The sequence below is a fragment of the Lampetra fluviatilis genome, chromosome 46 (genome assembly GCF_964198595.1).
Source record: "Lampetra fluviatilis chromosome 46, kcLamFluv1.1, whole genome shotgun sequence".
In the NCBI taxonomy this organism is placed as follows: Eukaryota; Metazoa; Chordata; class Hyperoartia; order Petromyzontiformes; family Petromyzontidae; genus Lampetra; species Lampetra fluviatilis.
In genome coordinates this window covers 1748471-1762320 of record NC_136320.1, presented here as the reverse complement: position 1 = coordinate 1762320, position 13850 = coordinate 1748471, and the positions used below count along the sequence as shown (strand labels likewise).

General features: G+C 56.5%; 1 protein-coding gene across 24 annotated transcripts in view; it reads left to right on the top strand.

The window, feature by feature from the left end:
- PTPRD (protein tyrosine phosphatase receptor type D) overlaps positions 1-12070 on the top strand; it is a 214913-nt gene extending 202843 nt beyond the window's left edge. For all 24 annotated transcript variants that reach the window (XM_078876899.1, XM_078876908.1, XM_078876909.1 and 21 more), the window contains 9 exons: positions 5009-5128; positions 5831-5985; positions 6720-7005; positions 7548-7726; positions 8848-8974; positions 9634-9759; positions 9964-10118; positions 10605-10740; positions 11598-12070. In XM_078876899.1, the coding sequence (XP_078733025.1) occupies positions 5009-5128; positions 5831-5985; positions 6720-7005; positions 7548-7726; positions 8848-8974; positions 9634-9759; positions 9964-10118; positions 10605-10740; positions 11598-11666 (1353 nt within the window). In that variant the 3' untranslated portion in view covers positions 11667-12070. The remainder of the gene's footprint in view (positions 1-5008; positions 5129-5830; positions 5986-6719; positions 7006-7547; positions 7727-8847; positions 8975-9633; positions 9760-9963; positions 10119-10604; positions 10741-11597) is intronic.
- Positions 12071-13850: the final 1780 nt, after the last annotated feature.

The following is a 13850-nucleotide window of genomic DNA, read 5'->3' as shown; positions in this document are numbered from 1 at the left end:
TGTTTGTTGTCCTTCCCCCCGCACCTCCAATTAGCACGTACAGTGAGAAAGAAGTTCAACATACATACACACACAGAGACCCATAGACTCACACAGAGACCCATAGACTCACACAGAGACCCATATATTCACACAGAGACCCATAGACTCACACAGAGACCCATAGACTCACACAGAAGCCCATAGACTCACACAGAGACCCATAGACTCACACAGAAGCCCATAGACTCACACAGAGACCCATAGACTCACACAGAGACCCATAGACTCACACAGAAGCCCATAGACTCATACAGAGACCCATTGACTCACACAGAGACCCATATATTCACACAGAGACCCATAGACTCACACAGAGACCCATAGACTCACACAGAGACCCATAGACTCACACAGAAGCCCATAGACTCATACAGAGACCCATTGACTCACACAGAGACCCATATATTCACACAGAGACCCATAGACTCACACAGAAGCCCATAGACTCACACAGAAGCCCATAGACTCATACAGAGACCCATTGACTCACACAGAGACCCATAGACTCACACAGAGGCCCATAGACTCACACAGAGACCCATATACTCACACAGAGACCCATAGACTCACACAAAGACCCGTAGACTCACACAGAGACCCATATACTCACACAGAGACCCATAGACTCACACAGAGACCCATAGACTCACACAGAAGCCCATAGACTCACACAGAGACCCATTGACTCACACAGAAGCCCATAGACTCATACAGAGACCCATAGACTCACACAGAGACCCATATACTCACACAGAGACCCATAGACTCACACAGAGACCCATAGACTCACACAGAAGCCCATAGACTCACACAGAGACCCATAGACTCACACAGAGGCCCATAGACTCACACAGAGACCCATAGACTCACACAAAGACCCATAGACTCACACAGAAGCCCATAGACTCACACAGAGACCCATAGACTCACACAGAAGCCCATAGACTCACACAGAGACCCATAGACTCACACAAAGACCCATAGACTCACACAGAAGCCCATAGACTCACACAGAGACCCATATATTCACACAGAGACCCATAGACTCACACAGAGACCCATAGACTCACACAGAAGCCCATAGACTCACACAGAGACCCATAGACTCACACAGAAGCCCATAGACTCACACAGAGACCCATAGACTCACACAGAGACCCATAGACTCACACAGAAGCCCATAGACTCATACAGAGACCCATTGACTCACACAGAGACCCATATATTCACACAGAGACCCATAGACTCACACAGAGACCCATAGACTCACACAGAAGCCCATAGACTCATACAGAGACCCATTGACTCACACAGAGACCCATATATTCACACAGAGACCCATAGACTCACACAGAAGCCCATAGACTCACACAGAAGCCCATAGACTCATACAGAGACCCATTGACTCACACAGAGACCCATAGACTCACACAGAGGCCCATAGACTCACACAGAGACCCATATACTCACACAGAGACCCATAGACTCACACAAAGACCCGTAGACTCACACAGAGACCCATATACTCACACAGAGACCCATAGACTCACACAGAGACCCATAGACTCACACAGAAGCCCATAGACTCACACAGAGACCCATAGACTCACACAGAAGCCCATAGACTCATACAGAGACCCATAGACTCACACAGAGACCCATATACTCACACAGAGACCCATAGACTCACACAGAGACCCATAGACTCACACAGAAGCCCATAGACTCACACAGAGACCCATAGACTCACACAGAGGCCCATAGACTCACACAGAGACCCATAGACTCACACAAAGACCCATAGACTCACACAGAAGCCCATAGACTCACACAGAGACCCATAGACTCACACAGAAGCCCATAGACTCACACAGAGACCCATAGACTCACACAAAGACCCATAGACTCACACAGAAGCCCATAGACTCACACAGAGACCCATAGACTCACACAGAGACCCATAGACTCATACAGAGACCCATAGACTCACACAGAGACCCATATACTCACACAGAGACCCATAGACTCACACAGAGACCCATAGACTCACACAGAAGTCCATAGACTCACACAGAGACCCATAGACTCACACAGAGGCCCATAGACTCACACAGATAGACTCACACAGAAGCCCATAGACTCGCACAGAAGCCCATAGACTCACACAGAGACCCATAGACTCACACAGAAGCCCATAGACTCACACAGAGACCCATAGACTCACACAGAGACCCATAGACTCACACAGAGACCCATAGACTCACACAGAGACCCATATACTCACACAGAGACCCATAGACTCCTCGTCTCGATCGTGCCGACCGATCGACTTCGTCAAATTCATCATCTTTCGCCGGCCATCGCAGGCGTCACCCCCCCCCTCCGCCCGTCATCTCTCCCCATCATCATCACCATCACCATCAATCACCGCCACCGCCTCTAATTACGTTTCCCATCAGTGCGGCGCTCTGGGAGAAGCTTTTCAATATTTCATGTTTGCTCTTGATGTCCAATCACGGGGGTTTTTATTTTTTATTATCGAGTCGGCTCAGTCGGTTGCTGTCCCTCCTCCCCTCCCCTCCCTCCCTCTCTCTCAACTTTTCTGTTCTTCGTTTCAAGTGCCCCCACTGACCCCCATCCCCCCATCCTCCTTCCCCCCCTCTCTCTCCATCCCCTGCCACGGACCGTCTCTGCCGGTGTCCGTATATTTATTTTAAACACCTGTCATTTACATTCGCATTAAAATGGATGAGCCTCTCTATTTGCTTTCCGCTCCTATTCATATTTAATGCCTCCTCGCGCGGATAATAGCGTTGGCGTGGCCGCGCTGCGGTGGCGCGTTCCGTGCGCCGCCGCCAGCCAATGGTGCCGTGCCACGCCACCCGTGCGCCCACCGTGCCCGCTTTCCCCACCCGCACCCCGTCCACCACCCCGCGATGATCGCCCGCCCGTGTGATCGCGTGACCACGTGATGATGGAGCGCACGGTGTGAGCGTGTGACCGTGTGAATGCGTGCTCATCTGTTCGAATCTTTAATTCATTCATTCCATCTCTCGCTCTCTCTCTCTCCCTCTCGCTCCCTCTCCATCTTTTCAGATTCAGTGCCAGTCAGTGCTGTCTGAAAAGGCAAGGGCTGTGTGTTGTGCCCCCCCCCTCCTCTTGCCCACTCCTCTTCCTCCCACTCATCACCCTGCTCTTCCTGCACGAACACTAATAACCTTCTCCTCCCTCCCCCCCTTCCCCCACCGCTCTCTCACCCAGCGTAGGTTTTTTGTGGTGCTGTGCCTTTTGGGTTGTGCCCGTGTGAAACGAATTCGGTTTCCGTTTCGCTCGCCCCCCCCACGCCGAGACATTCTTCGGCAACCGAATCGAGCGTGTGCCACGCTGCTATCGCAGTCGGGCGTGTTCCGCTTGCTTGAAGGAGCGCCCAGCACGTGGGGCGAAACGTCGGACATCGTACCAAACAACGCCACAACGACACAAAACGACCCGAGAGCAGACAGCTAGAGGAGCCCGGTCCCGCCAGCCAGAACTAACGCGCGCCGTGTGCAGTGGGACACCACCACGTCGTCTCTGTCTGTGTGTGTCTGGGCGTGTGTCCCTCCGATTGTCTCTGTTAGTGTCTCGAGCGTGCGTGGGGAGCTGGAGCGCGGCGGTTAGCGCTCCACGTTACGAAACCCCGGCGACCCCAGTTTCGATCGCCGCTCAGCCAACACCGGTGACGATTATCTGAACCGGTCCTGGACCTCCCCTAGGTCGACTCAGGCGATTGCTGTCCGAGCCGGTCACGTCCTGGGGACAATTCGGCACGAACGGGGCGGTGCGCAAACGCCGGCGCTCTGTTGCTTGTAGCAACCGGGCGATGGTGAGCGCCCGCAGGCTGCTCGTGACAATGCGTGTACCATGATGTCCTGCTGCCAGCAGAGGGCGGCAGGCAGGCAGGCAGCAGCAGCAGCATGGGGATTATTTTTTCATTGGGTCCTAGAGGAGATTTAACAAAATCCACTTGGTGAGTGTGCATTGGCAGTGGTGACTCAAACACACGTAACGAAACAACGCAGCACGTTCACCAAGAGCACTGCCATCTATATGCTATGAAGAAGGACCATGTCCCGAAACGTCGCCTATTTTTTTTATATTGTGTATTTTTCGCGTTAATGCCGCGGCGTTATTCACAAACGCGTTGAGCCCAGCTCTGCACGTTCCAATCGGATTCCTCTTCCGATTATCAGTTCAAGTACCCAACCCATCAGATACCACGAAAAATAGTTTGGTGGGGGGCGGGGCAAGATCTCTATGTGTGCCACTGGACGGGTGGTGATGGGCAGGGCTTGGTGACATCATCGGCCGTGTCACGCCGGGTGTGGCTCGTTGGCTGGTTTCCCGCCTTCGGAATGCAGGGACGTGGTGACTGCCGCCGTTTATGAAAGAGTCGATTCGAAAAGTCCAGTCGATCGGTCAACTTTAATCGGCCAATCGATGTCGCGTTCCCAAGCTGCACAAAAATCCTTTCAGGTGACCTGGTGGACACGGCAGAGGGCAGGGCGTGCCCGTGCGGCCGCCGCGTAAGTGCGGTGTTCGTCGCACGGCAGTGAAACCGGGACGGTTAATCTCCGGCGGCTGATATTTAGCCTAATTTATCGCCGAACCAAAACAATTCACCGGGCTGTGACCATCAACTCACTTGTTTAATCACAGTCCAGTCTTTGAGTCTCTGTGTGAGTCTATGGATCTCCGCGGACGTCTGTGTATTTCCCTGTGATCAACCGCATCATGAACTTGTGACCGCACTGAGACCACCAACTCACCATCGCGAGAGATCCCAGTCACAAATCACAGTTGGGCGGCTGAATCCCGAATTCACATTCAGCGTCTCGGCGTCTCTGACCTCCGAGCCACCCCGCTTCTGCCAGCTGACCCCCGTGCCCCCTGAACCCCCCCCCCCACCCCCCGTGCCCCCCGGCAGGTGAAGTGTGACCAGTACTGGCCAGCGCGGGGCAGCGAGACGTACGGGCTGGTGCAGGTGTCTCTGGTGGACACCCTGGAGCTCGCCTCCTACGCCGTGCGCACCTTCACGCTGCACAAGGTACCGTCGCTCACCCCCCCAACCACCCACGATTCCCCCATATTCTCCCACTGCGCACACACGCACACCTATATATACTCACCCACAAGATCTCACCCACACCCAGGTACGCTCCCACGCGCTCGTCCACGTACTGATACACTCACCCACATACCCACACCATGCTACACTCGCCCACATACTCACCAAACACCCTGGTACACTGACCCACGTGATCAGACCCATTCCCTGGTACACTCACATACATACTCGCACACGTCCTAATACACTCACCTACATAGGCACCCACACCCCAGTACACTCACCCACACCCTGGTACATTCAAACAAAAACAAAGATCCCCCATATAGCCTTAACAGACTGTAGGGGCACCCATATACTCACCCACACCATGATACACTCCCCCACATAATGATAGACTCACCCACATACTCACACATGCCCTGATACACTCACCCACATACCCACATCCTGATACACTCACCCACATATCCACACCTTGGTACCATCGCCCACACACTCACCCACACCGCCCGTTGTTGCCTCCGTGCCCTTTCTCACCGTCGTCACGACATCGCTGCGTCGCGAGACCGCGGACGACGCATTACACGGATGCCTTCATCCGGCAGTGGAGAGAACGTGGCTGACGACCGCACGCACGATGACCAGTGACGACGACGATGTCGACCCCCACCCCTCTAGAACGGCTCCAACGAGAAGCGCGAGGTGCGGCAGTTCCAGTTCACGGCGTGGCCGGACCACGGCGTCCCCGAGTACCCGACGCCGTTCCTGGCGTTCCTGCGGCGCGTCAAGACCTGCAACCCGTCCGACGCGGGCCCCATGGTGGTGCACTGCAGGTGCTGCCCCCCACCCCCCTCAACCCTCGCCCTCCCCCATCCCCACCTCCCCCCCTGTCCCACCACCTACCCCGTGTGTTGAGCGATATACAAATGAATTACTAAATTTTTCCAACATTTTATTTAAAACTGTAAACACATAAACTTTGATTGCTTCAACCAGAAAAACTTTAATAATAACCCTAACTCTATCCCTAACCCTATCCATAACCTTAACCTTATCCCTAACCCTAACTCTATCCCTAACCCTAACCCTATCACTAACCCTAAAAATGCCTCAATTGATTAAATTGAGATTCTTACTTCCATTTATATGCTTTTTAGATATCGATTGAAGTTCGTTTGAACTTTCACATGGGGCATCTTCTTGCCTGGAGGGGTATAGTCTGGCCCAGTCAAGTTTAAACCCCCGGGGGGTATAGTTTAGCCTAGGACACTTCATCCCCCCGGGTATACTCTGGCCTGGGCCAAACTATCCACGGGTTTAATCGGGTCAGGGGTTATTATAGCCTGTTACACCGGGTCAATCTAAACTACACACGATTCCTGCCACCCGAACACAAACGCGGACGTGTGCGCGGTGACGTCACCGCTGAACTCTTGCCGGCCCGCCCGCAAAACTTTTTTGTTCCAATCCCAGTACGAAACCGCACTGCGGGGGGAATGGACCCTCACCTTCGGCCTTTGTTTCTCTCCGCTCTCTGGGCCCGAACGCTCGCCTGGGTGTTCCGCAGCGCCGGCGTGGGCCGCACAGGCTGCTTCGTCGTGCTGGACGCCACCCTGGAGCGCCTGCGCTCGGAGCGCACGGCGGACGTGTACGGCTTCGTCACGTGCTTGCGCTCGCAGCGCAACTACACGGTGCAGACGGAGGAGCAGTACGTGTTCGTGCACGAGGCGCTGCTCGAGGCGGCGACGGCGGGCCCCACCGAGGTGCCGGCGCGCACGCTCTACGCGCACCTGCAGCAGCTGGGCACGGCGGAGCCCGGCGAGAACACCACGCGCATGCAGCTCGAGTTCCGGGTGAGTCCCGACGTCCGTCGTTCGGGAGTTCGGGAGTCCGGGAGTCCGTCTGAAGCGGCGGGGGAGGAGGGGGCCCACGATAAGTCTCGTAAATATGAAGCGATGTGAACGAAACGTTAGGGCAAAGCTGTGATACTGTAAAGACAACCGTTCACACTGATCGAAGCGTAGCCCCATCGTTGCCTCCACGGCAGAGGCGCTATCCGAGCCTCAGTGTCGCGCCGTGACCCACGATCACACGGCTTCCTGCGCACCCGGCGCGAGCGCTGCCGTCGTGGTCACGACTCAAACGCATCCGAGGACAAACGCTCGTGTGTGTCTGAGCAGCACAGAATCCTTGCACGTGCATGATTTTTCTTCCCCGATTTAAATGTGTCCGGAACGGTTATTCCCGGGCCCACGGCATCGTCGACGAACCCGCCGCGTGGGCCTGCCGCTCCCGAAGCGAGGTCGCGACCTTTATCCCTCGTGCGCGAGAGTTCGTGGCCTGACCTCGCGATGTACGCTCGTTCTCCTGCGTGCGTGTGCTTGCGTGCGTGCAGCGGTTGGCACTGGGCAAGTCGAGCCCGTCACGCTTCATCAGCGCCAACCTGCCGTGCAACAAGTTCAAGAACCGGCTGGTGAACGTGATGCCGTACGAGGCGACGCGCGTGCCGCTGCAGCCGATCCGCGGCGTCGAGGGCTCCGACTACATCAACGCCAGCTTCGTCGACGGATACCGGTACGCGCCGCCAGCCAGGCGCCCACCCGCCAGCCCACACACCGGTGCCTCTCCGGCCGGTGTTTAAACCCTCCGACTGACAGGTTGAAAAACGAATTTCTTGAAAACTGCCTTTTGTGTTTAGTTTGTTGTCCTTCCCCCGCGTCTCCGATTGGCATGGTTGGCTACGTAAGGTGCGAAAGAAGTTCAACGTACATACGACTAATTCCCCAGGCCTCTCGTGCAGTTGAGACTACGCTATTTCGCTTGAGTTCTCACCTCTGGTTGAACAAAATTAAGTTGAACTTAACTAGGCTATTGCGACCTCTACCTCGCTGGCCTCTGTGTGTGTGTGCCATCAAGAAGTGTTATTGCCCGAAACGACACGTCTAAGGCGGCAGCTGCCGGTAAGCTGCCGGCGAGCCGGTAGCTGCCACCGGGCCGCGTGCCAGGGTAACCTCCGGCCAGCCGACGGCAACGCCATCCGGTGGACTCGTGCTGTGAGCCTACTGGACATTGAACAGTTGTCGTATTCCATCAATCGTAGATTCGCCCCCCCCCCCCCCCCACCATTCATTACAAATGCAATTCCGCCGATCGGCCACGAGATCGCCCATCATGGCAAGTCCCCGAGCGCCGACAGTTCCTCGTTTAACGCAGCAGTCCGGGGTGCTCGTGAAGCAACAAACGCTTCCGGCGAGGATTTGCCACGTAGGGAGTCGCCCTGGCGCTGCGTAGTCGGCCCTGCGGACGTCCCGTGGCTGAGTGGCAAGCGACCGAGATGAGGGCACGCCAACGCATACTTTATCGTTCCCCCGTGCCGTATCACCGTACCGCTCAGCCGCGCAGCTCAAGGGAGCAGATCGTCGTCGAGCCTTCAGAAGGCGCATCATAACGGTCCACGTCCGTAAAAAAAAGTGTTCCCAGTTGCCCTGGGTGCAAAGTGGTGGTGCGCGTGTCCTTGTCCAATCCTGGCCCAGCTTGGCTCACCAACTCAATGAGCACTTTGTTGATAATAAATAAATAAAAACCAACAATCGTTGCACGGTTCTGGGCTAGGGTTCGTGGGAATTGGCCAATGGGGTTGCTGCGTGCGGCGTACTGACGCACGCGTGTGTGCACGTGTACGCGCGTGAGCGCAGGCAGCAGGCAGCGTACATCGCCACGCAGGGTCCGATGGCCGAGACGACGGAGGACTTCTGGAGGATGCTGTGGGAGCACAACTCCACCATCGTGGTGATGCTCACCAAGCTGCGCGAGATGGGACGGGTAAGGCGCGCACGCACACACACACACGGACAATCAAGCACGCACACGAAGACACAACAACAACAGCTGACATCACCATCCCGCTTGTGCCATGTGAAGTGAGGAAGGCTCGCTGCTGGCAGGGGGTCATGGCACTGACCCAGGTGCCATGGTTTGACTGACTGAGATGACCGGCAGATGCAGCACCTGTGCTCCCTACTGTGCCAACTTGCCGCGTCTTGGCCCGCTAGGGCTCCGCTCATTGTTTAGAGAATTGCTCCTCAGCTCTCTGTCACACTTAGATAGAAACACAATCATACACTCGTCTGAACGCACGGGCATACAAGCACACAAACAACACACGTGCACACTCACTCACGTCATGATAAATGGCAATTCAGACATTGAGGCAAGGTTAGGGTTTTTTCCCGTAGCTGCTATACATCTTTGTGACTAATGTGGGCAGTTGCTTATACGTTAATAACATTCCGTGTGTCCCGTGTGTATCGCGTGTGTCCCCGTGTGTCCCCCATGTGTCCCTCGTGTGTCCCCGTGTGTGTTCCCTGTGTCCCTTGTGTATCTGTGTGTATCGCGTGTGTCCCCCATGTGTCCCTTGTGTGCCTGCCGTGTTCCCGCCGTGTGTCCCCCGTGTGTGTCCCCCGTGTGTGTCCCGAGTGTAGGAGAAGTGCCACCAGTACTGGCCGGCGGAGCGCTCGGCGCGCTACCAGTACTTCGTGGTGGACCCCATGGCCGAGTACAACATGCCGCAGTACATCCTGCGCGAGTTCAAGGTCACCGACGCCAGGGTGAGTAGGAGCTTTCATCCTGCCCGCGCGCCTGCGCACTCGCGCATCCGTGTGGCCGTGCATCTGTGTGGCCATATGCCTGGCTGTCTATGTTCGTTGACCGTAATGATTCCCCAAATTCGTGACCTGTTGTGTGATCGACCACATGACTGCACGTGTGCCTGACCGGCTGTCTTGACTCTGTATGTCGGTTGCTGTGCGCAGGACGGGCAGTCCCGCACCGTGCGCCAGTTCCAGTTCACGGACTGGCCCGAGCAGGGCGTGCCCAAGTCGGGCGAGGGCTTCATCGACTTCATCGGCCAGGTGCACAAGACCAAGGAGCAGTTCGGCCAGGACGGGCCCATCACCGTGCACTGCAGGTGACCCTCGCCGGCACTCACGCCACCGACTCACCCGCTCGCTCACCAGCAACTCACCCGCACTCACACCGCCGACTTCACCCGCTCGCCCGCCCGCTACCGACTCGCCTACTGGCTTGCCCACCGACTCGCCTACTGGCTTGCCCACCGACTCGCCCGCTCGCCCCGCTCGCCCGCTCACCCACTCACCCGCTCACACTTCACCACACCTGCTCTCCTGCACTCCGAAGCCCATTCTGCCACCCTCGGTCACCCATTCCGTCACCCGCTGAGCCAAACTCCACCAACCTCCGCACAGCCCACAACGGCCACGCGTCAACCGCAATGCCCCCGTGTGCCCTTCCCTCCATAACTCCCTCCCTCTATTCCCACTTCCTCCATGCCCCCCCCTCCTCCTCCTCCCCCCCCTGATCCTCCACTCCCCCTTCCTCCCCTTGCAACTCCCTGCCCCCCACCAACCCCTGCTCCCCCCCCCCCCCGCTGCAGTGCGGGCGTGGGCCGGACGGGCGTGTTCATCACGCTGAGCATCGTGCTGGAGCGCATGCGCTACGAGGGCGTGGTGGACGTGTTCCAGACGGTGAAGATGCTGCGCACGCAGAGGCCGGCAGCCGTCCAGACGGAGGTGAGTCACGCACAGAGACACGGAAACACAGGGACGTACACGCAGAGACACCGAAGACACACGACACAGAGACACGGATACACAGACACACACACACACAGACACGGAAACACACAGGCATCCACAGAGATACGGGAGACACGCACACATATGGAAACACAAAGACGCAGCAATAGACACTTGAAAGATGCACAAAAAGACACGAAAACACAGATACATACAGACAGAGATGCGAGAGATACACACATGCAAAGACACGGAAACAGACACACATAGACACAGAAACACAGAGACACACACACACTCCCTGTCACCCTGTGAACTTATCCATGACTCAGTGACCTTTCGGATCTGACTTGGTGACCTGTCTTACCTGTGCCCCTGTCTCACCTTTGCCCCTGTGACCATGTTACCTGTCTCATGTGAGTCTGTCATTTGTCACCTGTGACCCCATGACCTTTTCAGCAGTCACTTTTCACCTCTTACCTGTGGCCCTATAACCCTGTGGCCCTCTTGACACTGCCACTCGTGACCCATTGATCTATCCACCTGTGACCCGTCTCCCGTGACCCACCGACCTGCCACCTATAACCCCGTGACATTGAGGGACGGGGGGCTGCCATGCATCCCGGTTGAGCCCCCCCAAAAAATGTTGCAGGCGTTGTTTAAGCGGACTGGGAGACGCGGGCCACACGGCCAAAGGGAGAGGTGCCTTGAGTCGCACGCTTGCACTTACTGGGCTTTGAGGAAGGGCCGTTGCCCGAACCGTCGTCCGTCACAATACTGTTCCGTTTTGGCGTGGCGCGGTTGACGGACGAGTGCTGAGTCGTCGTCATCGTTGTTGTTCGTCGTTTCAGGATCAGTACCAGCTCTGCTACCGCGCCGCGCTCGAGTACCTGGGCAGCTTCGACCACTATGCAACATAAAGGCCGTGTCGCCACGGCGACCCCACTTACAAGCCTCCTGATTGGCCAAACGGTAAAACTTGAACCCGAGCCCTTCCTCCTCCTCGTCGTCCTCCTCCTTCTCGTCCTCATCCTCCTCGTCGTCGTCCAATCAAAAATTGAGGCCCCCCGTTTCCGGCGCAGTGCGGACCTCGGATTCTCCTAGCCCTGGGCGGCGAGGGCGAGAAGACGGGCGGCGTTAGTGAGCACGGGCCGACTGCTCGCTCGCTCGCTCGCTCGCTCACCCGCCCGACCGCTCGCTCGCCCGCCAACTTTCACACGCGCCCCCCGTCTGCTGAGAACTCTTGGCGATGTGCCCTTGTACAGAGCAGAAAGAGACGAAGCTATTTTGTACGAAAGAACGGAACACTGGGGGAAGAAACGGGGGGGGGGGGGCGGATGGGAGGCGATGGTGGGGGGTGAGGAGGGGGGCGGAGGAGGAGAAGAACTGACGTCATTAACGCTGCACTCGGTCTGGACTTCGGCACCAGTTTTGGGGGGGGGGGGGGGGTGGGGGCGGTGGGATTTAGAAGCGAATATTCAAAAGAAGGAAAAATCGGAGTTGCAATTTTGTGGAAGCAACAAGAAGCAATGGCAGCGATGACGGAACGAGAGTCGAGTCTCCGTGATCACAGGACGACGCTTTCCTGTCGGCAAAAAAACTCCCCCGCCACCAATGGTATAGTCCGAGAGCACCTTGCCAAGACCACCGCCCTCCATCACCCCCTGCCGCCCACCCCCACCCCACTGACCCCCCCCACTCCACTAAACCCCCCACCCCACTGACCCCCCCCCAGCCCCCCAATCTCCTGACACCCGATTGGATGCAGCGATTCTTCGCGCTGCCAAGTCTGGAAATGAAAACCAACGGGCGACCACTAAACGATTGAAATTTTTTTCTCCTCCTTCCCTCTTTTTTTAATGTACATTATTATTATAACCAGCCTGTGCTTTTTATTATTGAGAGAGAGAAGTAACACTAAAATGTACATTTTTAAAGAGCAAAACTCTGTAAGTACACTTTTTCCGCGTAGCATCGCCGGAGTGGTGAGTTGGGGGTGGGGGGTTTGTGCGTGGTATGTATGGGGTGGGGGGTAAAAGGTGGGTGGGGCGGGGGTAGGTGGGGGGGGGTCAGGGTTGGTTCGTTAAGTCTCTGTGCCTGTGTGTGCATTCACTAGGGAATAGAATTCCCCGCAGTGGTTTTGGGGGGGGGTGATTTGGTCTCGGAAGGGGGGGGATGGGTTGGGGGGGGTTGGGGGGGGGTCATTCCTGGATGCACATTTTCTTTCCGTGCAATTCATCGTAGCTGCCTCTTGTCGAGAGATGGACGCGCGACTCCCGCGCGCTACCCGACCGGTGCATCCGCCGCCACCACCACCACCACCACGCTCCGCTGAACACTCAACGACAACACACAAGCGGTCCCTTTTTTTTCTATCGTTTTATTTTTGTAATTTTGTTACGGTAATTAAGGTGCCCCCCCACCCTTTACCTTTTAATCATGCAATTATGGTCGCCGTCGTTATTTGTTTTATCGTCAAACGTCGTCGTCGTCGTCGTCGTCGCTATCGTTTCTCCATTCGTACGGGGGACCCGGGTTAAGGAATTGTGTGTACAGTGACTCGGTGCCCACGTGGGTTCACTCTGCAAAGGTGCGTTGTGGCCGTGGGGAGGTGGGAAGGAGGCCCTCGCGAGATGCGGGCCACCGCGTCGCGTTGCGGGGCCTCGTATGACCCAGTGGGAGGAGGACGGGCACTGTGCGTGCGAGCCAAACACACCGCAACACCGAGTCACCTCCCCGGCGTGAGACCGGGCCACTCCATCCTCCCGATAACCGTGCCGCCGTCGTCTCTTGGTGCCGGGGGAGGAGGGGCTACGGCCCCGACAAATCTTCTCGACCGCACACGGCACCCACACCGCAACCACCACTATCCGTCGCCGTCAATCCCCCGTTCACACCATCACCACGAGCCGCGCCGACGTCCGGAGTGGTCTCCCGCCAGGCCCGTGTGTAGGCCCCCGCGTGTGTATAATCGCGTGCAACAACAAACAAAATTAAGTTTGTATTTTTATTTCATATCTCTCTCGCTCCCTTTATTTTTGTACTCGAAATGCTTCGCGCTGAGATTTCGTTCGCGGCAATATTAGCGGGCTACGCTTCTTACT